Here is a 26,253-nt window from a genome sequence, read left to right on the forward strand (position 1 = left end):
CATGACAGAGACAAGAGAGAGGTAGCAGGCATAACAGAAGCATCCAGCAGACTGAATTTTGATTGTGCATCAGTTGGATCACTTTAGGAGCCATGCCAGAATCTGTTGTTTGGCTCTGAACCTGAAGAATGCACATTTTATAATTCAGATGCGAGTTTTTTTTTTTACTTGCCATGCTAACAAGACCATAAGCCTCTGATATACTAGCTAAAGAAAATAAGAAAGAAATGACAGTTTCTAAACATGTCAGCTCTGTCTTCAGAGGGACTTGTTTTGAGAAGCGTTTTGGTTAGGTTTGAACTACATTAGGTACACAATTTCTCCTAGACATCTATAGACTTCCATAGTTTTCTGTATTTCCAGCGATACTAAGGAGCTTTACTATATCCTTAGACACTGGGTCTAAAGGCATTCTGGCTCAAGTCAGGTGCACAACTGAAGGTGTCAATACAGACAAATAGATACTAAACTTCAGTGTGTAAGCCATTACGAAGTGATGCAGATCAATATGTGGATTTTTTTTTTTTTGTGCGCTCAGGAGCTGAACATTATTTCTATGCATATCTCCACTGCTGTCAATTTTATGCTGCATTTATATCTCTGCAAGTGTTACAGTGATTTTTAGACTCTCATATCATCAGTGTTTCTTTGTTGGTTGATGACTTTTTCTCTGGTGTGTTAAGCTGATTTCAGCAGAGTAGAGATCTCAGACATTTCCTTTTCTTTCTTGGTGTTCCTTATTATTCATTTTGGGTCACTTGGAAAATTCCTAATACCAGCTAGAAAAGTGAAGGCAGTCGTGGAGCTGACTTGACTTCCTTTTGGCTAAAGGAAATTTATGGCTTCCAGATACCTTACATTTTTCTGTTTAAGTAAAATGGTGTAAAACTGTATACTATTGTATATTATAGGTATTTTTTTAGGAAATGGTTTTGCTTGTTGAAATGTAACAATTGTATACTCTGTCTAGAATGGTGCTTCCAGAAGTCTACGTGCTGCACTCTGGAGATTTGCTGAGCTTGCCCATCTAGTTCGGCCTCAAAAATGCAGGTAAACATATCCTAGTAACGAACTTTCCAAAGGACATTTAACGAAATACAGATGTTAACAAAATGTTACTGTTCTCAAGTTGTAAATATATAATTGGGAGGTTGGAAGAATTCCTGTCACATTATTGTCTCTGAAGTAGCTTTATTTGATTATCTGGTTTTCTTTTAGCAGAGTTTTAGTTCTGTGCTGTATATGACTCTGCGGGAAGGAGGGGGAAAACTTGTGAAGGCAATGACTTGTATTTTTAAGTGTATTTTTGTCTTCAGTTCTATCTTAATGTCTGCAAATTGTATTCAGAAGACTATTGTCTTTTTTTTTCTACATTCTATGTAGCTAACAGGTACATTTTTTTATGATTTAGTAATACCACAGAATTTGAGTGTGAATTAAAAATGTTTAGATGGGTACACATCTCACATTAGTTTTTCTCCTTTGCCATACCTAGGCCATATTTAGTGAACCTTTTGCCCTGTCTAACACGAATAAGTAAGAGACCTGAAGAATCAGTACAAGAGACGCTAGCTGCGGCAATACCAAAAATCATGGCAGCGTTTGGCAATTTTGCAAACGACAATGAGATTAAGGTATCTTTCTTTAACCTATTAGTGCTCCCTGTTGTATCTCAAAGCACAGTAAGCTATCAGCATTATCAATCAGATGTTACAGAAAGCAGTATTACAGCTGCATGTCTGAATTAAAGCAAAAGTTGCTCTTGCTTGATGTACATTAAGTAATGTTTTGAATGAATGAAAAATACATTTGCTGACTTCTTAATTCACTTCTGTCTCCTTTTCCTTGTCATAAAAAGTTAAGTAAGATATCTTTGTTTTTAGGTTTTATTGAAGGCTTTCATAGCAAATCTTAAATCCAGTTCCCCTACTATCCGTCGAACAGCGGCAGGATCAGCAGTAAGCATCTGTCAACATTCGCGAAGAATGCAGTACTTTTATGCCTGGTTATTGAATGTACTTTTAGGTAAGATTCAGGAGGAAAGAAAAAAATTTGCTTCAGGTGCAAGTAACATGAAATTTCTTTCCATGTAAGACACTTTTCATATGTGAGAGGTTTTCAGGCAAAGCAAGGATACTTAGACTACCAGTTACACTGGTAATGCTTTCTCTATTTTGTATTATATTAGGTGAAGATATGACTAAAGCTATTTGTACCTCTGTGTGTGCTGCAATGCTAATTCAGTAATGTTGAAAAGAAACAGCCAAAGCTAGGGAAGCAAGTAGCCTATTGGAAAATGAGGAGGTCTAGGGATTCTGGAAGAAGTAGCTCAGGAGCCTGTGAAGACTTGCATTGTTCAGCAGCTTGGTTGTTAGTGCAGCAGGTCTGAGATGGAGGATATGACTGCTCTTCTCTGGGTCATGAACACATACCCTGTAACCTTTTTTAGAAGTAGTACCATGTAGATTGTTTGTTGAAAACCTAAGTTAGACCAGAAATGGATTTTTTTTTTTTTTTTTTAATTTAAAAGCACACAACTTTGTGTCAGGTATTGCTTCCATATTTCTTCAGCTGGGAAGTTTGCATGGTCTTTGGGGTGTTTTGCAACTCATGATGAGATGCTTGTCAGGACTGTAGTGGAAACTTTTGCCTCAGTTTTGTTGCTAACGAGGGGTTCTTTATTATGTAGAATATATTGCAAAAGGAGAGGTAAGGAAGACCAACAGATACATAAAGCATTAACTGTTAGCCTTGCTTCTTTTAAGAATGGGTGAAAAATTCAAATGCCACGTAGTGACTTTCCTCACTCTGTGTGACTTGAAAATGGTGTACACATTGTTCTTTCCTGCCTCAAAGGTGATGTTTTATAACATCCTGGCAATGGTACTGAATTTAGATAGGAGCACTGATAGGAACTCCATGAATTGATTCTGGGTTTTTTTTTCCGGCAGAGGACATTGTGTTTTCTTACATAACTTATATTTGTTCTTAATATGTTTTGGGTTTGACTCTGTGATCAGCAGGTAGGTATATGGAACAAGGTTCCCAATACTTGAGGGAGGAGGCAGATGTGTAAATGTCATTAATTAGGATAGTAGCACATGTGTATGTGAGGGAATTATGTTTGGCCTTAATTAAACTGCCAAGTGGAGAGAGGAGGCAGGTGAGGGGAGCAAGAGAGTCTAGATCACTTGGTGAAAGCATCAAGTATTTCAAAAAAGAAATTTTTTTTGTCTTTTTATTGAGCGAAAAGAGGTAGGGAACGGAGTGGGTGTGATGGGGTCCTCGGACTGTTCTCCCACATTGTCAGGAATCATTGTCAGGAATATTAAATAATGCGTATTTTCAAATGTTTCTACATTTAGAAAGCATTCTTAAGTTGCTGCTAGGTTTTGTTGTGTTGGTGTGGTTTTTTTTTTTTTAAAGAAGCTATTATATGGACTACATGAAATAACATTTGTGTTGAAACTAACCACTGTCAATAAGTGATTTGGCTGCTGCTTTTCTACCCCCAGGCTTGTTGGTTCCTGTAGAAGATGATCATCCTACTCTTTTAATTCTGGGTGTTTTACTAACACTAAGGTATCTCATACCTTTATTGCAACAACAAGTAAAGGATACCAGCCTGAAAGGCAGTTTTGGCGTAACAAGAAAAGAAGCAGAGATTTCACCTTCACCAGAACAACTTATACAGGTAAAATATAAATAATAACCCTAACCTGAAGAGTACTAATTAGAAGGAAAAGAAATAAATCTTGCATATAGTATGATACAGCACTAGTTTGATGTTGAACATTCTGAATTCTTTTCTCAAATTCCTGTTCATCTTGGTAAATGATAGTTGGTCCAGTGACTGGAATTATTGATAAATAATGTTAAAGACCAGAAATCCCAGAAAAATGTGTTAGCAGTACTTGTTAGGTGTTCCCAAAGGGGCTAAAGAACTTAATAATCTTTGTGTTCCTTGACGTGATTCCTCCTTCTATAATAATAAACAGAAACAACAGACTACCAAAAAGGCAGTTGAACAGCTACAATTAATTGACATTTTCCCCTTGGAAGAGCGTGGTAAAGATTAGATCTAGCAAGTGTCAGTCACTTTTGCTGCAGCACTGAAATTTAATGTGGTATTTGAGAAGAAATGTAGTATATTGTGTCTTCATAGAGACTTACTCCAGTACTTTGGGTTTTAGGTTTATGAATTAACTCTGCATTACACCCAGCATCAGGACCATAATGTTGTGACTGGAGCCTTAGAACTATTACAGCAACTCTTTAGAACGCCACCACCTGAACTTCTCCACGCCCTGACCGCTTCAGGGGGCATTGCGCAGGTCAGTGTATCCAAAGATGAATCTGCCAGCAGGAACCGCAGTGGGAGCATAGTGGAACTTATAGGTAAGCTATATTTTTGGTAATTTGAGTAAAAGGGCATGAACGTACATCACCAGCTCTATTTCTTGGCGTTAGCCAAAAATATGAAGGATAAAATGAAATGTATAAAGTTATGCATGACTTCCCCCGCCCACCCCACCCCTGGTACAGTAAAAGGTTTTTTCCCTCCTTTCTTTAAGTGGGTATACATTCGTTGAGTAGTGACAAACTCAAGAGTATTTTTCTACAGTTTGGGTTGATGGGTTTTTTTTGGTTACACAGAGCGAGTTAACTATGGTGACAGATTTTTTTTTTCCCACAAAATTAATGTTCTTCTCACCAAGCATCTGACAACTGTGATTCATAAAAAGCTGATCTAATCAGAATTTATATTAACTGATAGCTCCTTGCTGAATACCAAAACCAGCACGAAATTAAAGCATGACTTAAGTTTATCCATAACTTTTCAAATCAGCTATCAGTGTTCTTGTCTGTGAAGTGCATGTTCTTAAAATTGTCTCTTAACTACTGCTTACCCGTTTCAAAATAATCAGTCTCTGATTGGATTTCCATAAGGACTTCTGTATTGAACTAATGGATCATTCTAATATTGCTGCTATTAGAAGCTAATTCATTAGCTGGAAGCAATCATAGCAGTGAAATTTATAGAAATTTTTTTTTTAAAAGCAAACTTTGCACAAGTGGCATAGAAAAATAAAAAGTCATTTGATGGCAAAGGATCCAAAAAACTTGGACTTCAAAAGCAACAAGTTTGCTATTTCTTCCTGGCTTTGGGCTTTTTTTTCCTTCCCATTTGTGGCTATTAGAATTCCTTCATGATTTCAGCAGCTCTGTCTCTGCTCTGATGTGTTACTTTCTGTGATTTGCAGCTGGAGGGGGGTCTTCATGCAGCCCTGTTCTTGCGAGAAAGCATAAAGGTGATTATTTTCAAAAACAAATCTTTAATTGCATTCCTTTCAGATTTTTTTTGGTGGATTTTTTTTTGGTTTTTTTTTCCTTCCCTCTCCCCACTTCATTGTCTCGCTGAACTTGGTCTTCATTCACAATTGGCTTTGTGTTATCAGCTGAGTTTAATCACTGTATATCTTAAAAGAATTCTGATGCAATTTCTGATATTGCAATCAACATACTCTAAAGTTATTCAAAGCAGTATAATTCTTATTTTTGCTGTAGTTCACTGGCAAAATTATGGTGATGAGTATTGATGCAATTTTCACTTTTAAAGAGCACGTCTAAAAATAATCTCTCTGAACAGGGCATTCTTCCTTTTGATGGTAATACTTAACCTTTAATGTAACTCACAAAACAGTTGACCTTTCTGGTTTTGTTAGGCCTGTTTTATTTTTCCTTCTTCTCTCATTAATGCACGTGTATGTTTGCATGCTTTGATATGATGCTTTTTTATTTCTTTTCGTGTTCTTGATGATTACTGCTATTCATTTTGTGTCTTATTGTATATATTTTCATTTCTTTCCTCAATAGGTAATTCGTTTAGCAGGATTTTAAATAATACAATTTGCTCTGAAGTATTTTTTTCCCAGTTTGTGCATGAAAGTATTTCATATCTAGTTATACGTTTACACTTTGCTTAAAACCAGTCATATTAGTACTAGAATCACTCTAGATAAGCTATGTAAGAGTTTCATCGCCTGCTTTAGGTGAGCAAAATGTTGCTACTGCAGTGGAACTATGCATGAGTGTAGTGCAGTCAGTGCAAGCATAGTAAGCAGCGAAATGTGCAATACTGAAAAGGAAAACTTCAAGGAAAAATAGTTTAAGACTAAATAAGATTATACAAACTTTAAGAACCATTTAGCAACTAGCTTACACTCCTTCCAAATATGTCCTCCCATTTTTGTGTGCAAGGAATCTCATAATGCTTAAAGAATATGCCTATATGCTTTAAGAATATACCTAAATGTGAAATAGTGGGTAGACCTGAATGAAATAGTGCTTACGGATGCAGTGATAATTTCTAGTTTAGAAAAAAACAGAGTGAAAGAAAGGGTTTTCTGAAAGTAGACGTTGCTGCAGCATCCCAAGGTGAGACAGAATCAGAATAACAATGCATAACACTTTTAAATGAAAAATGGTAAATCATCATTTTGATGCTTTGAATTGTTAGTAGTCTTCAGTGTAACTTCGAAGTACTAACAATAGTGTAAATTCAATTAAAGTACTTGTTAAAACACTAACCTTTCCTTCACTCAGTGGGAAAACATGTATGAGTCATCAGCTTCTATCCTGTTTCAAGATCATGGTATGAAGATTTTGTGGGCTAAAAATATGGCATAAACTAATTCGAAGAAATCTGTTCACAATTTTGTGTTTTGTACAGGTTTAATTTCGAATTGTGAATTGTTCATTTTCTGCTGCACTCCATTGTAGAAAGGAGGGAAAAATCAAGCCTATTCCCAGTTTCTATCTGAAGTCATTTTGCAGTCTACTACCATATAGAGTAGTAGGCTTCTGCTGTTGGCCGTGGGTGAAACTTCTCTGGCCGTAATACTCCTTTGTGTGTAGGGGTGTATAGTGAGGCTGATCTACAGAAATCTGTGACCCTAATCTCAGAACTCATATATTCCATGTCTTTTCAGTCTTACTGCTTCAGACCAGCTTTAGTTTTGACCAGCTTGCCTATGTTGGTTTGTTTATGTTTCACCTTCAGAAAATTATTTGCAAAAAAGGCTGAAAACTCATTTTGAAATGAAAGCCTATCTTAACTGATCTTTTTTCCCAAATAGTGGAAAAGTATCCTGCATCTTGTTTTATATACTCATTTAAACATACAAAGTCTAATATGCCTAATAAGTGTTTTTCAGTGTCCTTCCTCTTTCACTTTTAAAGGTGATCAACTGTGGAAAGCAGAAGAATATCCTGGTTTGTCTCAGTGAAATTGATGTAGATGTGAGAAAGAATAGAGAAGAATATACTATCTTTCATGCTTTTTGTTGGGAACTCTTAGCAGGATTTTAGTCAATCTTTCGTAGGAGTGTGTAGTTCTCAATTACTGTTGTTTTACATAGAACATACATGGAAATGTCATGGTTACTCTTCTACCTTACTTACAGTTTGAATAGCATAAAATGTACTTTCTGTAGGAAGACAGTTCAACAGTGTTACTGCTATGTATGCAAGCAGTTGTGATAGAGAAATTAATACAAAAATTTGTTAATGCTTTTTTACCCCCAGTAACTTAAATGAGATGCAAAAGAATTCGTCTAGAGTTATCAAAACATTGGTATCTTGCACGGTGAATCCTAGACTACCAGTGAAGCTTATTCTAAATGACAAAACAAGCTTATTTCAAAGCAGTTATCATGAATCCCTCTGTCTCAGCAAGTAACTTGCAAGATCCAGAAGGATGGGCTCAGTAGCTCCCTCTGCACTCTGTATCCTGTCCCATTTACAGACTTTTCAATCCAGTTATTTCCTTGGTTTGCTCCCAGGCAGTGTGCATCTGCAGGTATCTTTCTCTTTCCACTGCTTCTATTTAAAATAGACATTACTCTGTGAGTAAGAGAAGTCTATTATGATTGTGTGAGGTTATAAGTGGTTCTCATTTTTCCTATGGCAAAAGCCCCTCTGAAGATTTTTGCCTTACTAGTCCCTGGATCTTAATGGCTTTTGTCCATGGTTCATCACCCTGTCCCACTTAGGTTGTCGTGTGCTTCTAGTCAGTGCTGCTCTTCCCTCTAGACATTTTCCATTCTATTATCATTGGAGTTCCCAGCCCCAAACTGCAAGTAGCCTTTGATAATTTTCATAGCCTTAAGGAGGGAGAGATTAGTTATTCTATTACTTGTGATGCTTTAATGTCCTTCTGAGTTGAGGGCAGACATCCAGATGCCAGGTATCCAGTCCTTAGTAATAGGACATACTTTAAATTAGTGGATCTTAAACATAGTCCACAAACATAAACTAGAATGAATAAGGTCATAGGTAGTTTCCTGAATGGTTACACTGTTAAATAAAATACTTAATTGTGCATTTCCTTGTCACTGCTGTATGTTTCTCTCCTGATCAGATAGTGAGAGACTGGATATTCACTTTTTTCATTCCTTTCTCTTTTCCATCTGTTGCCTGTCATAGCTTTGAAAAATGCTTTGGATAAACTTTCTAAAAATAGATTTCACATCTAATTGACTTCAACTGTTCAGCATTTCAAGTTGACTGTAACTTTGGAAAACTGTAAAGGTTTTTCTTATATCACTTCTCAGGTAAAATACTTCTTGGTGAAGAAGAAGGTTTGGAGGATGATTCTGAAACCCGATCAGATGTCAGCGCTGCATCGTTTGCAGGTAGCTGGCTTTCCCTTTAGCAGTGCAATCAACCTGTGTTACTATACATTACAAATCCATTCTTTTACTGCTCTATGTAAAATATATAAGTGATGTGTTATGGTAACTAGGAAGGGGATGGGCACTCAAAAGAAAGCTAACAAAACTGAAACCATAAATACTCATGGGTATGAAACTTATGAACCTATTGAAGTTGACTGCATTTTTTTCTTTAAATGGATAGACTGTCATATTGAGCTACTGGTATAGATGAATGGCATCTCACAGATGCTTATTTCCTACTTGTAGTTTAACTGTTTAGTTATACGCTTTCCTTAGCCTAGTTTAATATGTGGCTTAGTATGTGGTGACCATATCAAGAGTGAAACACAAGTTTAAACACTTGATTCATCAATGCCTGTGTTTTGCAGCTTCTATGAAGGGCGAGATAACCAGTGAACTAGCTTCTTCATCAGGTGTATCGACAGCTGGGTCAGTAGGGAGTTCAGCTGCTGATTCTACCGGACATGATATCATTACTGAGCAGCCACGTTCTCAACATACATTGCAGTCAGACTCTGTAGACCTGACGAGCTGTGATTTGACAAGTACAGCTACTGAAGGGGAAGAAGATGATGTGCTTAGTCGAAGCTCCAGCCAGATCAGTGCTGTCCAGTCAGATCCCACTATGGACTTGAATGATGGTACACAGGCTTCCTCGCCAATTAGTGATAGCTCTCAGACTACTACAGAAGGTCCAGACTCTGCTGTAACACCTTCGGACAGTTCTGAAATTGTAAGTGTGCAACGGGCAGAGGGGGGTTCCCCTTCTACTGAGGGGCCTGACACAGATCTCAGAGCTCTTCCATGGAGAGCCCAGGCTTGGGTACATCTACTTACTCGTCTTCTACTTTTCCATCCTCAGCTAGTAACAATGGAAAGGTCAGCAGCTCAAACCTCTATTGGAGAGCTTGACCTCCTTTTAACACTTCCACTTCAGCAGTAATTAAAAACTACAATCAGTGTGTTCACTGGGTAGGTCATATGAAGGCATTAACAGATTGTCACTCACTGGAAAAATGTCAGTATCAAAGGCTTGACATAAATATACTCTCTTAGTAGCATATCATTCATTTTGTGTAGTATTTTAATTGTTTTGATGCAGGAGGACTAATGGAAGTGTTAAAGGGTGAACAGTCTATTTGGATTGATAGAGGAATACTTCTGAAACCTAATGCTTTACATTGTTTTCTGCTACTGCTTTTTCACTTGGCAACACAACTCATTTTTTTCTTTTTTATTCCATCTTAAGGATTTTTCCTATACTGAGCAACTACTGTCTGATTTACTAATGTAGTAGTTACATATCTAATAAACACATGAAATGTGCATGCAATATAGCTATTTAAGAAATTTGTCTCTCTTAGGCAAGTGTATTGTGAGGTTATAATAAAAACAGGAAAATATAATTACTGGGAGCAAGAGCAGAAAACACAAAAAGGGGAAAACTTAGAATTTCCTAAGTCCTTTTTCTCAAACATTATCAAACTTTTAACTTAGGTCTGCTGATAGTAACTTTGGAAGAGTAATAGTTTCTTACCACTACAAAAAATGGTAAATTTACAATTATGATAAGCAAATACTCCTGCAAGTGTGAGGATTCAAGAACCAAAGGAGTGATAATTGCACTCTCTCTGAATTAAATGTAGGCAGTACAGAACCCAAAGTGAGCAGGTGTTTATTGACAAGATGCATTTCTTGCAAATTCTTGTCAGACCGTTGCATATGTCAGTTTGCTTACAGTTTACAAGCAGTAATTACAAGTGCAATTATTTTTTCCTAATTGACAGGCTAAGTGGTTGTCCCACTTACCCCCACACAAGCTTTTTAATGAACAATTTCCATCTGCTTATAAAGTCAGGGAGTAACTGAAGAAGTATCTTGTGTCTTCTGATAAACTTACAATGAAATGTTTTTTTACTTTTACTGTTTTTTTTATTAACGCTATCAATTTTTTTGTCTTTTATGGTTATTTTTCCATATACCTCCTGGCTATATATTGCATTGGTACCAAGGGTCAAACTCTCTTCTAGAAGTGTCCATTTTAGTAGTCTCTGGTTTAGAGTGAAGGAATTAAAATATGTTCAAACGTATTTGTCCTTTTTTTGTCCTACACAGTGTGTTCTCAGTTTGACCTTTACATATCCAGGACAAGTGAGGTTATGGGAGAGTTTGACAGCAAGGGAAAGGTTTAATTTGTGACAGTAAAAGTGTTGGTTGTGACTCGTAACTGGTGAGATAGAGGGACAGTTGTGTTTGGAATAAGGGAGCAAGGAGAGCTGAAGGGAAGGCAATGCACCAAGTGTTCGACTTCCTTACTGTTAGTGTCCAAGTTCATGGCTCAAGTGGGGGTCAGATGTGACTATGGCCTCTCATAGCCCAAATCCTGGAGGAGGAGGGGAACTGCTTTGGGGCTGCATGCAGCTGTACACTAATATTTATCAGGCTTGTATTTGCTTTCAAATTGTTTCTAGATTACTAACACTGCATGTTTGAGATTTAATACTGCGTGTTAAGCTAAGTTACTTTAAGTCCTTTCCTTGCACTGTGTAGGTTTTGGAGGGTGCTGAAGGACAGTATTCTGGAATGCAAATTGGGCAGCTGCAGGATGAGGAAGATGAGGCTGCAAATATTCTCCAAGATGATTCATCAGAGTCTTTCAGAAATTCTTCTATTGGTATGTTGGTAAATGGGGGGGCGGGAAACAGCTGGTGACACCTTTAAGGCAGGTGTTACAGGTGCATCTGCTGTCGAACTTCCAAGGGACTGAAGACTCACGTAATGGATATGAAAAACAAATAACTAGATTGAAATGTAAAATAAGGAATATATTTCAACACTTCTAATGAATCACTTGTTTTGATCACTGCTAATTTATTTTTCATGTTTGTATAATTAAGTTCAATTAAAGTGCTTTTAATTTGCATCTGAAATAGTATTTAATGAATTGCCTTTTTCTAAAGCTCTTCAACAGCCTCACCTGTTGAAAACCACAAGCCATAGTAGGCAACCTTCTGATAGCAGTGTAGATAGATTTACATCAAAAGAAGATGCAGCAGATCCTGGTGATCATGAAAATAAGGTGAGAAATAGCCACAGTGGTCTGGTTTAAAGTTTAAAACAACTAAGTTTAAAAAAAATAAAATTATAGTTATGGTCATGTAAATTAGTGGTAAATGTGGGTATCCTGTGTATGTGGTGTGCTTCATTATAGGTCAAAATAACTAAGGTTGAACAGTAAATGTGAGTTACAGCTTGAATTTCATTTAACATAAGGTGAATACGAGTGTTGATATCTTGAATGCAATCACCAGCAAAACCATAACAAAACACAAACTGCTGAGAACACAAACCCCTTTTGTCTATGTATTAGTAGGGTATGCTGGTACTTTAGTACCCAAAATATCTTTGTGCTGGTTGCTAGCTGTATAGGTAACTTTATTATTTCCTCAGCAGTTATTGTGTCTTACTCTTTGAGTCTCACTTTCTGCAGAGAGGCTCATGCCATTCTAACCACAGGTTACTGATTTCCTCTTAGAGCTTTTTGACTGTAGCTTTGGACCTTGTTCTGAGCTGGGGCAAAAGGAGTTTGGTTTGTGGTAAGCAGAATTAGATCAGCTTGGGCTACTGGGGAACTCTAAGTGTGAAACTACAGAAGGTTGTCAGCCTTCTTTGGAAACAACTTAGGAGTTACTTGCTTCTCATACAAAGTTTCCAAAGATCATTGTTTGGTGACAAAAAGTGGTTTGACTCCTTCAGATGCAAACAGCAAGTCTGGGTAATTCAGAAAAATCTACAGAATGATTGTTGTTTCTGTGATAAAATTAAACCAATTCTGATACTGGATATAAACTTCCTGAAAGCATTACATTTTAAGGCCTTTTTTTGGAATATGTATTACAACCTTTATACATTCGGGCATGTGCAGTATTTCTAAATCTTGTTGTGCTTAATATTTTATTTAAATTGAAGATTAATTTTTATCTATATAAAAATTGTGATTTGCCTTCAATAGCCCTCCAGGGTAAAGGGAGACATAGGTCACTATACCGATGGAAATTCTGCTCCTTTAGTGCACTGCGTTAGACTTCTGTCAGCCTCTTTTCTACTTACTGGGGAGAAAGGAGGTAAGCTTCTGTTCAAGACTCATTGCTTCATTGTGTCTTTCAGTGTACGAAGTTGGAAATGTGATCAGTTTACTCTGGTTTTTAATCTCACTTTATTGGAGATTTCAGGGGTGGGGTTTCAGGTGACAGTCCTGATTTAAATGATCACACCAGAGTACAGAAAAACCTAAAAACACCTAAAAATTTTTGCCATTTTACATGAATCCCATTTTGAACCATTGGGCATCTAAAGAAGTGTTACGGTAACTTAACCCATAAGTCCAATACTTAGTTACATTTACAACTTGTAAATTCTTATAAGACTTAACCTGTGGGGCCATGATGGTTTTTAGATTGTATGAAGCTGCGAAGACAATCTAATATCAGTATTTCTTTTTATCAGTGTTGGGTGCCCAGTTTGTCCACTATAAAAGTATCAATACCTCAGTAAGGAAACAATTTTCTATGTTGCAGTCCATTCTATGGAAACTCTAAAAACAAGTTCAGAAGAATATAGTTCTTTCAAATATTTGTCTTAATACTTTTATAATTGATTTTGTTTACAATGCCTAATTTTTTTTAATTAAAACAAGATTAAAAGTATGTTTTTTAGCTTTATCACTCAGTTGTGTTTGAATTCAGTGTTAATTTTTTTGAATGTACTTCAGGTAGAGGAAATGCTGTTCTACCCATTTGTGTTTGTTATTAATTAACTTAAAAACAATTCAGGAAGCTTTTAAATATGCCCCCCCCCCCCTTTTTTTTCCTCTTCTCCCTAGCTTTAGTTCCTGATAGAGATGTGAGAGTCAGTGTAAAAGCCCTGGCAGTAAGTTGTGTTGGAGCAGCTGTTGCGCTTCACCCCGAGTCTTTCTTCAGCAAACTGTATAAAACACCCCTTGAAGCAATGGGACAAGAGTATGGTATGTTGCAGTTCACATATTCCATTATAATAGTGTGTTTGAGTTTTCAAATAAGTGAGGCAGCATCTATACTGAAAACTCTTAAATCCAATTTAGTATTGCAAACAAATATTGCACCAATTGGAACGAACATGCTGTCTGCGCTAGTAGCGCATACGGTGAGGGGTTTTTTTGTAGTAAGAGTTAGGTTTCAGTGAACGAGCTTGTATAGCTTCTGACAAGTTGAAGCCTATATAGAAGTGGTTTGTTTATCTTACAAATGGTTTCTTCTAATTTATTTCAGGCCGTCTTATAGATCGTTTCTAAGCCATTAGGTTCATTTTTATGAATGTTACAGTATGATCAGCAGGGACCTGGAATATTCAGCTGGTTTGAAACTGATAGTGGCAAAGGTGTTGACCAAAACTCTTCTTAAATTTCCCCAGAGCATTTTGTGTACAATTGAAACAAATCTCTAGTGTCTTTATATGTGATCATTGGTCTGGATGGTGTGAATGATCTGTAGATTACATGCAAGGGATCTCTGAAAGGTAGAGCGAAGGCGGGCGTATTGTGAATATGCTGACATTGATTGTACAATAACTGGTACCTCGACTGAAACATTTTGAGGGATCAGTTAAGTCTAAGACTAGTATTTTTAAAATAAAGTAGTTGTAACTTATTTTCTTAGAGGAGCAGTATGTATCAGATATTCTGAACTACATTGACCATGGAGATCCCCAGATTAGAGGAGCTACTGCCATTCTGTGTGGAACAATTGTCAACTCCATTCTAAATAAATCCCGCTTTGATGTGGAAAAATGGCTAATAAATGTCAGAAGCTCAACAGGTAAGAATTTATTTTAACGGTGTCCTTTTTTTTTTTTTAAAATGTAATCAAAATTTTCTTCTGTTTCATTGCTCTAAATTCTTTTTTTGTTAGGAAATCTCTTTTCCTTGATAGACTGCATACCTCTGTTACAGAAAACGCTGAAAGATGAGTCCTCTGTTACCTGCAAACTGGCTTGTACAGCTGTGAGGGTAAGCAGAAGTAGTAATTTGTTTGCAGCACCACAGATCACAGGGGCGTTATTCGTTGACTAGGATTCTGCTATGCTCAGGTGTATAAACATGGAGCAAAAAATGACTTCTTCCTCAAGAACTTTATTGTAGAAAACATGGATTCAGGCACAGAAATGGAGGAACAAACAGCTGGGAAATAATTATGTTGGTTAGGTCGCGCAGCAGTATAGTCTAATCACGATATTTTCAGTCATAAATGTACTGGTATGAGCTGTAATGTTACATTAACCAACAACAGGATGGGTGCATTAGATAAAAAGGATATCTAGCCTAAACGGGGAAGTGTGAACATGTGACACCTGGTTGTAGCCTGTATTTGGAGAGCAAAAATTAAATGTGAGAAAAGACAAGTAAAATAGTGATTGTTTTCTGAAATAATAATTTTTAAAAGTGACAAAAGTCTCAGGAAAGTAAGTGTTTTAAATTGGGTGAAAGATCCATCAGGCAATTGTTAAAATAGAGATGATAGCTGAATTTGTGAGTGGAATTTAGAGCATGTGAATTTTATTTCTGTAGTAAAATCTGTGGAAGGTGTTCTGTGAAAAAGCAGAGGGGTGAAGGAGTGAGCTTTTCCTTGAGGAATTTTCCGAAAAAGTAGAACAACAAGGACAAATTGGAGGCCAAGGGAAATTAATTCACTGGGGAGAGGCACAGGGTGGCTGACTGTACTGCAGCTTATGGGTCAGTGAGGCAAAGCGTAGCTTTTAGTAAAATGAAGATACTTAATGTATCAAAAGTATGATTTCATGTGCTAAGAGGAGGGGTCTGTGATGCAGCTGAGGGAAGGAAAGCCAGTTAGTTAAATGATGCTATCTTTTTAACCTTCTGTTCCATGATCTCACTATTTGTATGTAGTGGTTTCATGTATGTTTACACTTATGATTATGGCTTTTTAGAAGACTTCACTAGAATTGTTCCGTTCAGGCAACTTACACTAGTCAGAATTGACTTTTTCTTTCTCTCAGTATATAATGTAGCCTGACTTCATACCTTTCGGCAGAAATGTTCAAAAGCATTTTGGGTTGTTAATCCCCAAAAAAGAAAGCACATTTTCATGTGGTTAAATAAGACATAGAAGTGTAGAGTTCTATAACTTTTTCCAAAGATCACACATTCTGCGTGTAGTTGAACAGCCATTAAAATAAGGAGGTATGACTTTTTGAAAAACTTCTGGAAATCAAACCGGGTGTCTAAAAATACCCTGTGGAAATTAGGAGAGACTGTTTTTGAACAGATAATAATATAATACTTGTGGTGTTTAAGCCCTGTGAGTTTTAGACCTTACTCTTCGGAGGATTGTTGTCTGATCTGAGGCTTGTATTCCTCTCCAGAGTTTAAATTCAGCAGCAGGTTTTAGCCGTTCACATGGAGCTAGTGTCCTACCCTTGCGAAGTACCTAGCTCTGGTACTTTCTTCTAGCTCATAGGCAATAACATTTTTTAGTATTCTAAATAAAACAGATTTTTATGATCACTTACATACTTTGATTCAGAGAACCTCTTCTGTAATATAACAAAGTTCTTTTTTCTTTTCAGCATTGCATCATGAGCTTATGTAGTAGCAGTTACAGTGAACTAGGTTTACAATTAATTGTTGACCTCCTTACGCTGAAGAATAGCTCATATTGGCTAGTAAGGACGGAACTTCTTGAAACACTTGCAGAGGTAGATTTTCGGTAAGTGTTTATATTTTTCCATGAGTATTGTAGCTGCAGTGCAAAGATGGTGTGTATAGGAAACTGGAACCAAAATGGAGCAGTTTCTTCTGAAACGTTAACAAGTTTCATAAAACTAATTCAGACCAATCATTCATATAAGGACTGTATGAATTCCTCTGTTCAGTTACCATTGACTTCACTACCAAGCCCAATCCTAGTAACACTGTATAGGAGTTTCTAGTTCAGTGATCTGTTTTATCAAGTCTTCTGTAAATCTGTGATCAGAGAGAGACCATATAATCTGGAAACTAACTTGGATTTCATGTCGAGTTCTCTGTGTTTTTTAAAGAAAAAGTCCCTGACTTGTTCGCCATTATTGTCAGCTCTCTTCTGTTGCTCAGTTTCTGTTGTACTGAAATGAATGTGACTTTACTTCCTTTTCTTGCATTCCCTCATTCTCTACAGGTTCTTCCAAGCTAAAAGACAAAATTCTTCAAGTTATCCTTAGTCATACAAAATTGGACTCTTTCTGAATAGTGATATTTGGAATGTGTTACTATCTTTTCAAAACAGTCTGATTTTTACGTGCATGGGGAAAAAAATACAATTACAATTGCAATGTGTAAATAATGTTTTTTAACTAAAGAAAAGTAATTCTTCTGTTACACTAGCCAGATAGTAGTTTAGCAAATAGCTTACCTCTTCTAAAGTGTGTTTACTTCTTACGTTTTCCTTGCAGTGGTGGTTTTAAAAAATAAACAAACAAAAAGAGCACTGAAGGGAGAAATAACCTTGAATTAGTTAACTAATGTACTCTAAATTCTATTTTTCCATAGGCTAGTCAACTTCTTGGAAGGGAAAACTGAGAGCTTGCACAGAGGAGTTCATCATTATACTGGTGTAAGTAAATTATTCAGTCAGTGTATTGTGTTTCTGGATTAAGGTACCAGTGCAATTTCAGCACTTCATGTTTAAATTCTATCAATGCTGATAGTTGTTGTACATATGTTTTGTATAAGTAGGCTCGTATTCTGAGACTTGTTACAATTGGAAAGATACTTCACTACGGAGATTCAAATATCTTAGTGTTCTCTGGTGTGTGTGGGGGGGGATTTTGTTGTGGTTTTTTTAAACTTTAAAAAATTTTTGGCATTTATGGATTTAAATAGTGTATTTGGCAATGTTAAAGTCAAGACTATCTTACAGACTTGTATGGCATGAAATCTCACTTATTAAGTATCTTTTTAACAATCTGGTCAAATGATGAAAATGTTCAATGAACCTTACTGTGCTAACTTATTTTCTAGCTACTAAAACTTCAGGAGAGAGTGCTTAATAATGTTGTAATATGTCTACTTGGAGATGAAGATCCAAGAGTGAGACATATAGCTGCAGCTTCATTAACGAGGTATATATGTTTGTTTTATCTTTTAAAAAAGAAAAGGAGTTGAGAAAGATATTGACATATAGTACTGTGTACCTATAATGAAAATAATCCCTTAGTGGGTTTTTTATTTTTTTGTTTAAATGAGGAATGGGAGACAAATACAGCTTTATGGTACCTGGAGCGTGCATCATTCTGAATCATCAGGCAGTTGTGCTTTGCTTTTTATTAGCATTACAATTATATTTAACTGTATTACATTCTGAGGGTTCACTTTCAGTTTCAACTTTCTCAAGTTAGTCTTCTGCATGCTGAAGAGATTTGTTCAGTATCCTGACAGTAGTTGATGGACTTAAAATGTTGCAGTTCTACCAAGTTGTCGTAACTCCCAAACATTGTAGTTTCCACATGGTTATAGGTAGTGTATCTTAAAACTTTCATGCTCACTGATTACAGTGAAGTAGCTAATCTTGTTTAAAAAGCAGCTGTCTGCTGTAACCTACTACAGTTAAAATTGCTGTCCAGATAAACGCACCAAACAGTAAGGATTAGTTGGTAGTTTGTTTATTAGAATTCAAGGACTTAAGTTTTATGTCTAAAGAAGTTGGGAGCATCTAATACTGACTTCCTGGAATATTTTATTGTCAGAGGAGTCTCTTTTCTAGTTTTTCAGACTGTTAATTGCTGTCCATTCCTAATAACAAATAAAGGACAATGAAACCTTAAAAATTCTGCCACTTAAAAGCACTTGTATTGCAGAAACAGCTTAGCAGAGAAGTCGTTAACTGTTGCATCATAGTTAGTATTTGTTGCTTTTATTCAGGGACTTGATTTTGAAATGGATTTATTTTGTTAACTGAGTGGTAACAAGTTGGAGTTTTTCTGTATCTTCATGTTGACTTAGTCACAGCATGTGTGTTAAGATTGGAAAAGACTTAACTGCCCAAGAAATCTGCTACGAGCTTGCAGAAACCCCTTGAAACATCCAGTATGGGCATTCATTGGAAGTACTGTCAGTGAACTTACAAATAATGTGTACTGTAGTTTTTCCACTGTTGTCTAAGTTGAAAATCTTGTTGTTCAAGAAGACTGGATCTTATTGAATGTTCTAAGTTTTGCTGCATAGAAATCAGATGGTGAAAAATTGTCCTTTTCAGGTAGAAATTAGTTTACAGTTGACACAGATATCCATGGGGAAAATATCTGGGGAGATAGGGGAACACTGAGAGAGAAATACTCTCTAGCGAAGTGGTCATTGTAGTGTGTATAGGTAGATATCTCTGTAAAAGATCTTTTTTTTTTTTTTAACTCCCATGTGTCTAGAGCAGTTCCTTTGTCCTGTTTTGAGCTGCTTGATTATAATGAAGAGCAGTTGTGTAAAGGTGAATTCAGCTTAACAATATGAGTTTTCTAACAGTTTTTATTTACAATTTGATATGTCTAATTAGGTATGCAGCTTTCTGAATTGTATATTAAATAATTTCTGAATAATGCTTTTCCTTTTTGACAATTATCATTAAGGCTTGTTCCAAAGCTATTTTATAACTGTGATCAAGGACAGGCTGATCCAGTTGTGGCAGTAGCAAGAGACCAAAGCAGTGTCTACCTGAAACTACTAATGCATGAAACACAGCCTCCATCTCACTTTGCGGTGAGCACTATCACCAGGTATGTTATGTGAATTGTCTTGCTTTAAAAGGAACGCGGACCCAAATTTCAATCGATAATGCCTAGAATCATATTTAAATCTTGCAAACCCATGTGCTTGTGAATTCTTTTTCCAATCTGTAGGAGCATCTGTGGTAGTTTTAGGCTCCGCAGAAACACTCGTGTTTAAAGGATAAACTGGTGTGTGAGTTACTAGTGATGTGCTCGCACGTTGATCATAGGGAGTCGTTGTTCTGTGATAAAGTTTATCTTCTCTTCATCGTGAGGTTACTCTATTTGTCCATTAAATTGCACAAGTGCAGCTTTGCAAGCTAATCATATGTATATATTATTGTTCTTCAGGTATGTTGATCAGGATTTATAACTCTTCACATCCTGTTTAATGATTGTGGTTGCAGAAGTCTGTACTGCATTCTGATTTTGATAGTGTGATCTCGTTGCTGTATTTTTGCTGCCAACTATACTTCCCTAATCTCTTCTGTTTAAATATCTTATCTTATAGACAGTATGAGTTGTATATATTTATGGGTGCTCTTTGCTTCTATCAAGTTGTCATACAAGTTTCTAATTATGTGCCTTTTCCATACATCATCTTGATCATATCACTCAAGATTTATAAACTGTAGTATGGAAACAATAGAACTTTGTGCACACTGTGTTATTTAAAGTACAAAATAGTTATTTTTCTACATCAATAATCTCTTCACAGCAATAATCCAAAGTTTGTAAACATGTGAAAACGTTAGATGGATTTGAGCAAAAGCAAAGACTAATGCTAAATTGGTGGTGATTTCTAGAGCACCTAGTTAGGTATTGAGAGTTGATCTACTGTTTCTGTTGGCTAACAGAGATTTGATTTATAAACTAAATTGCTTTTGCTAGTACAGAAGTAAAAATATTAAAACATAATAAGGTGGTATTTAGAGTGTTCTCCGATTTTTGTATTTTATAAGCAGCCTATAAAATACGTAATGGTAATTTAAGCCATAATCATTTTTGATTGAGGTGTTTATTTTTTTAAGTACATGTTTTAGTGGTATAAATATTTTTATTTCAGAACATATAGAGGTTACAATATGCTGCAAAGTCCGACAGATGTCACTATGGAAAACAATCTCTCAAGGGTTATTGCAGCAATTTCCCATGCATTGACAATATCCACTACGAGAGCACTTACGGTGAGTTTTCTTAGTTGCTATAATGGCTGACTTTTTCTTTTCTCTTTTTTTGCTTGCTTGCTTTATTTTTAATTATTTCCTGGCTATATTGGTATCTGCAGCTTTGGTACTGTGGCAATGGCATTAGTAATATATTTAATTCTCACTCTTAAGATACCTTGTTGTTGTTACTAACTCTTCCAGTGATGAAACTGATTCAGTTCTTGGTGTTAACTTTTTCAGTTTGGCTGCTGTGAAGCTTTGTGTCTTCTCTCCACAACATTTCCAGTCTGCACCTGGAGCGTGGGATGGCACTGTGGGTATGTTCCCTCATCAGTTATTCAAGCTTCTGAAATTCATGCTTGTGAAACAGAAGTACACTTATTTAGGTATCAGAAGTCCTGGTTCAGATATATGCTGTTAAGCTTATCTTAGCAGTTATTTAAGAACTTTATACAGAAGAGTGTAACATCAGGTTGTCATGATATTAAGTGTCAGCACTTTGTCATCTCTGGAACCACAGGGATTGGCTGCAACTGCTGTAATAGAAAGATACATATGGTCAGCGTAATAAGTAATAAATAAGTAAATAAGCAATAGAAGAAAATTTTCCATGCTTTTGAAATAATGTTTATCTTCAGGATATTGTGTCTTGTAGTATCTCTTTAAAGTCTGAACATCATCGTTTTCACCTTGATCTCAAGTTTATGTTGAAAAACAGTGGGTGAAGGAAGCTGGTTCATAATTGCTTTTATAACTATAAAAGTGTCAGATGCATTTAAATTGTTCTCATTTGGCATACTGCATGGGAACAGCAAATGAGATCTGCAATACTTAACTAAGTGTTATGTAGTTAATATATGATAGCCCCAAAGTACTTACATTCTGAAGAAGTTCTTCAGAATGTAACTGTGCAGTTGGCAATTGCAAAGCTTTGATCTTGCCGCTGATTATCAATGTGCTGTGCCACGTGAGCTGTAAAACTAGCTACTGAAGATGTGCGTGTGTAGAGTTGTTTGGTTTTTAAATAGATTTAACATCATTTGTGTTGATTTTTCTTCGTTGTTCTTGTGTCTCTACTCTTATTTTACTCTTCTGGTGTCCTGAAACTCTGTTGGAAAATTTTATCTTATTTTAAAAACAAACAATTAAATACAGAATTCTTCAGTTTATCAGTAGATGTCACTAGCAGCTTTGATATTTGCTTTTTTTAAAAAAAAAAAAGAACAGTCTTCAAGAATGGAAAGTATTGTCAGGTCTCTGCTGCAAACTTTTTTTAAGTCCTCCTTGAGTGTTAAATGTGCATTTCTGTAGTACTTTTTTTTTTTTCTGATTAGCAGTCTACTTGACTCTTAGTTTTCTTGAGACTTTAAACTTACTGAAAGGGGAGAAAAAGATATGACATTCCAAAATTAAACTTCCAGTGTTTCCCAGCCAAGTCCTTCAGATGAAGCTCAGAAGGGCTGCACCATTGGAATGGCCGGCATGGTCCTGTCTCTCCTTTCATCAGCATGGTTCCCACTGGACCTCTCTGCACATCAGGATGCTTTGATTTTGACTGGAAACTTGCTTGCAGGTAAGGCGGAACAAGAACAGTAGGATTGTCCTGATATTTTTACCATTAGCATCGGAAGGCCCATATCTCACCCTATTCCGGATTGCACGCAACAAAATACTTGCAAGATTGAGCAGAAGAAATAAAGAAGGAAATTCTTGCACCCAGGAGGTTTGCAGAGATACTGCCTCCAAGTTGCAAATTTCCTCTAGTTGCCAAAGGGAATGTGCGGTATGCTTAGTACAGGCTGAGTACAAAGAACTAACACTTTTTGTTGTTGTTGTTTAAAACTATGCACCTACTGCTGGTTTTGAAAATACAGGCTCACTTTTCCCTATCTGAATTTCTGTTCATATAGAGGTGATATGCTTTTAAAATCTTCTGATGCTTAATTCCAAGTTTTAATCTTCTTTTTCTTTAAATAATGTGATTCCTGTTGCAGCAAGTGCTCCCAAGTGCTTAAAGAATCCCTGGAGTGCTGAAGAAGATTCAAACCAAGGTGCTGCAAAGCAGGAGGAACCCTGGCCGGCTCTGGCAGATCGAACTCTTGTTACTTTAGTAGAACAGCTCTTTTCTCATCTGCTGAAGGTCATTAATATTTGTGCACATGTCATGGATGATGTTGCTCCTGGCCCAGCAGTAAAGGTATGTATTAAAAATAAATAAAATTGTGTGACTTAAGTACTGTTGTGATACAGACCTCTTCAAGGCTCCACATTTTAGAGTTGATACAGGTAACTATTTAATACCTTGATGACTCCACTAGGTGTAGGAAAGCAAGTAACATGACAAGAATATGCATATCGTTCTTCCATGTAACAGGTTTTTGTTTAGTTCTGCAGTGTTTCTAATATTACTTTAAATTTTGAACCTTTTCTTCCTGGTGACTTCACTTGAAACATTAATTCAGTGAGGAGTGTATATAGTAAATGGAGTATTGGATTGCATGCTCTGGCAAACATCTGTTGACTTTTGGGTTGCTTGGCTGGCTATAGTGGACTGAGCTCCTTTTGGGGCTTAAAATAACACTTCTATCTTTTAAATATCCTGCAAAATATTTTAACTTCTGAAACAGCTCATATGAGGTACTTCTGGGTTTGAGTTTTTGTTTTGTTTCGAGGCATCTACATTTTGGGACTGATTTAGTAACTGTAAGACAATGGTACTAGGATTAGTGATTTCTTCATATTTTAAAAATGTGAAAATATTTTTTTGACACTTGTTTGTTTGGAATCAAAAGAAACTTTGAGCTCTAATTCCATCTCATTGGCTTATGCCGAAGTTGAGAAGGAAAGTAGGGTATATATTAAACTTCTTCCTTTTCACTCAAGGAACTCATGTCCTGAACCCGAGAGTTGAGACATTTTAATTCAACTGACAGTCAAACAAAGGGGAGTTTAAACAAAAGATGAATATGCTTGTATTTGTGTAGAAGAAGAAAAGCTACTTGTGCATACAAAATTAATAAAGCTTCTTTTAATTCTAGGCAGCGTTACCTTCTCTCACAAACCCACCTTCTCTTAGTCCAATTCGGAGGAAGGGGAAGGAGAGGGAGTCTGTCGAACAGACATCTGTGCCAATGAGCCCTAAAAAGGGTGGTGAAACGAGTCCAGGTAAGCACACTTACTGCTATTAACCCTCCCACCTACCATCCCCACCTAAGTATGGTTATGGCATAGAGAGAAGAAATAAAACTGAGTAACTTGTTTTCTGAAGTCGTAGTTCAAAAGGCTGGCAGACCTGCTGTCAGAAGTATGGCGTTGCAAGAAAGGCAGCTGTGGATGGGGGGCTTCCTTACTGTTTTGTTTTCTATTAAAATTAACTGTACTTTTCAGAAGCAGGGTATTTCTGAATCCTTTTCCTTACTCTTTTTTCTGAATCTACTCAGCTATTAACTAAAATTAAGAAGTAATTTTTGCATGTATTTTACTTAAAAGAAATTTGAAAGTTGCTTTGCAACTTTTGGCAGGGGTAGCTTACGTTGCTTTTGGAAACAAGATTCTGAACCTTGAAAACTTTTTTTTCCTTAGTAATGAATGAAGGAAATGAGTGTTAATTCTGTTTTGTAAATTGTACTTGCACTTCAATAATAAGCCCTCTGGGTTAATTTCTCTTACCTTAGAGGACTAGTTTCTTGGAATGCTAGTTCATTTTCTAGTTGTACAGCATGTGTTTTTGCAGTTTAAAATATGCATGCAGATCGAAAAATTCATGCTGTCTAATAATTTAGATATGGTAAATTACGTTGAGTAAACATGTCATGAGCACCCTAGGAAAAGTATGTTGTTCTAATCTATGATATATTTTTAAGCTGCTAGGCAAACCGATGCTACTGGGCCTGTTCCAACAAGTAAATCGTCTTCAGTAGGAAGCTTTTATCATCTTCCATCATATCTGAAGTTATACGATGTCTTGAAAGCAACCCATGCTAATTATAAGGTACTGCATGATACAGTTTGATTGAATTAGAATGTGGTTGGGCAATCACTTTGTGTTTCTTTTAAACATGGCTCTGCTTGTATCGAGGCTCACTTGTTTGCCTGTGTAAACAGTTTATCCACAAAAAAAAAAAATCACAGCCACCACCAATAAAAACAAAAAAACAACCAAACAAAAAACCCTGATAGGCACGGTCACCCTATTGCTTGTTTCTCTGCTGATACCAAATGACCCTTTCCTGGCTTGGCAATGCCGAATGGATCCCAATGTCTATTTTCTCTGCAGTTTATTCCAGGATGGGTAAGCTTTTTCCTCATTAGTTCAGATAATAGAAGATGCATTTCCTAGGGGCTTGGTGATCCGATTTGTACACTTCAGGGGGTGTATTCTTATTACACCTACTGTGTTTCTGAGAAATATATTACCCCTTCTCCATTACTTGTCAACATCGTAAGCCTTCCTGGACGCTCTAACTTCCTCAAGCTAGAAGATCCCTTTCTTAGTCAAAATGAAGTCCTACCTCTCCAGCAATTCATAAGGGAGTCTAAGCTGTCAGTGGTGTTGATTGAACTATGCTGAAATTTTAGGCAAAAGATCATTTTGTGTCAATACCCACTTCTTTCTGTAATTTTTATCTCCTTGTCAAGTAATGGTTAAGGAAAAGTGTGGTTTTACTTTTTGGGACCAGGTTACTTTGGATCTCCAGAACAGTAATGAAAAGTTCGGATGTTTCTTACGGTCTGCCTTAGATGTTCTGTCTCAAATCTTGGAACTTGCTACTCTTCAAGACATTGGAAAGGTATAAGACCTGTGTGTTTTTTCTTTTGTAGTTAAGTTGTCCAATATCTGTGGTCCTTACTGGGAAAAAGCACGTAGCATTGATTTTAAAATTGGTACTGTTGAGAGGGACAGTAGTCCTAAAAGCATTGTGTTGCCACAATGTTGGGTAAAGTGCTAAGGAGGTTTTCGGGGTTAAATTACTGCTGTTGAAAACTGGGGTATTTTTTTACTGGAGATTTTTCTTTCCAGCAAATGGTTTGCCTTCAATCATTCTTACTATATTAATAATGTTAAATATACTCATGTTAAATACATGAAATGTCTCTCCTTCCTCTCCTATGTCTTGATATTTTTTCTCCTTAACTGTGGTGTTAGGCATTGTGGTATTTTAAGACTAGGAGGCAGATCTTGCATTTTTATTTCTTTACATAATTCCACGATTTCCCTTAAATTAGTGTAGTTTTACTTAGTAAAAAAAACTTGTGCTATTGTCCAGTTTTCATGGTAATGCTTTATGTCATGAAGAAAAACTGAATTAGGTGCACTTGTTTTTCTGCTTTTCTAGTGTGTAGAAGAAATTTTGGGATACCTGAAATCATGTTTCAACAGAGAACCAACAATTGCAACAGTTTGTGTACAGCAGGTAAGGAGGTAATTTTTTTGTATTACTGGAAGGTTAATCCTGATGTCCTGTGGTTATCAATTGGATACTACGACTGGTCGTTCTTTTAAGGGAAGTGGTGTGAAGGAACTGTAGCCCAGAGCAAACAGAGCATGTTGTCTTTAATTT

The 26,253-nt window shown here is 36.4% G+C and overlaps 1 protein-coding gene across 7 annotated transcripts in view; it reads left to right on the plus strand.

The window, feature by feature from the left end:
- The window catches only part of HTT (huntingtin), a 96,618-nt gene that overhangs the window by 12,013 nt on the left and 58,352 nt on the right, over positions 1–26,253 (plus strand). For 4 of the 7 annotated variants that reach the window (XR_012673446.1, XM_075148629.1, XM_075148631.1 and 1 more), the window contains exons 5-30: positions 971–1,050; positions 1,496–1,634; positions 1,884–2,025; positions 3,516–3,694; positions 4,194–4,398; positions 5,265–5,312; positions 8,616–8,696; positions 9,107–9,471; positions 11,289–11,412; positions 11,699–11,817; positions 12,751–12,862; positions 13,621–13,761; positions 14,432–14,590; positions 14,684–14,781; positions 16,359–16,498; positions 17,317–17,380; positions 17,788–17,888; positions 19,386–19,532; positions 20,590–20,710; positions 20,933–21,009; positions 22,114–22,265; positions 22,687–22,889; positions 23,731–23,857; positions 24,556–24,683; positions 25,372–25,482; positions 26,029–26,106. Coding sequence is in view for 6 of the 7 variants with exons in the window: in XM_075148629.1 (XP_075004730.1) it covers positions 971–1,050; positions 1,496–1,634; positions 1,884–2,025; positions 3,516–3,694; positions 4,194–4,398; positions 5,265–5,312; positions 8,616–8,696; positions 9,107–9,471; positions 11,289–11,412; positions 11,699–11,817; positions 12,751–12,862; positions 13,621–13,761; positions 14,432–14,590; positions 14,684–14,781; positions 16,359–16,498; positions 17,317–17,380; positions 17,788–17,888; positions 19,386–19,532; positions 20,590–20,710; positions 20,933–21,009; positions 22,114–22,265; positions 22,687–22,889; positions 23,731–23,857; positions 24,556–24,683; positions 25,372–25,482; positions 26,029–26,106 (3,441 nt within the window). In the remaining variant the exon portion in view is untranslated. The remainder of the gene's footprint in view (positions 1–970; positions 1,051–1,495; positions 1,635–1,883; positions 2,026–3,515; positions 3,695–4,193; positions 4,399–5,264; positions 5,313–8,615; positions 8,697–9,106; positions 9,472–11,288; positions 11,413–11,698; positions 11,818–12,750; positions 12,863–13,620; positions 13,762–14,431; positions 14,591–14,683; positions 14,782–16,358; positions 16,499–17,316; positions 17,381–17,787; positions 17,889–19,385; positions 19,533–20,589; positions 20,711–20,932; positions 21,010–22,113; positions 22,266–22,686; positions 22,890–23,730; positions 23,858–24,555; positions 24,684–25,371; positions 25,483–26,028; positions 26,107–26,253) is intronic. The other 3 variants (XM_075148630.1, XM_075148634.1, XM_075148633.1) reach the window with 2 other exon arrangements.

The sequence above is a fragment of the Calonectris borealis genome, chromosome 4 (genome assembly GCF_964195595.1).
Source record: "Calonectris borealis chromosome 4, bCalBor7.hap1.2, whole genome shotgun sequence".
NCBI classification, from domain to species: domain Eukaryota; kingdom Metazoa; phylum Chordata; class Aves; order Procellariiformes; family Procellariidae; genus Calonectris; species Calonectris borealis.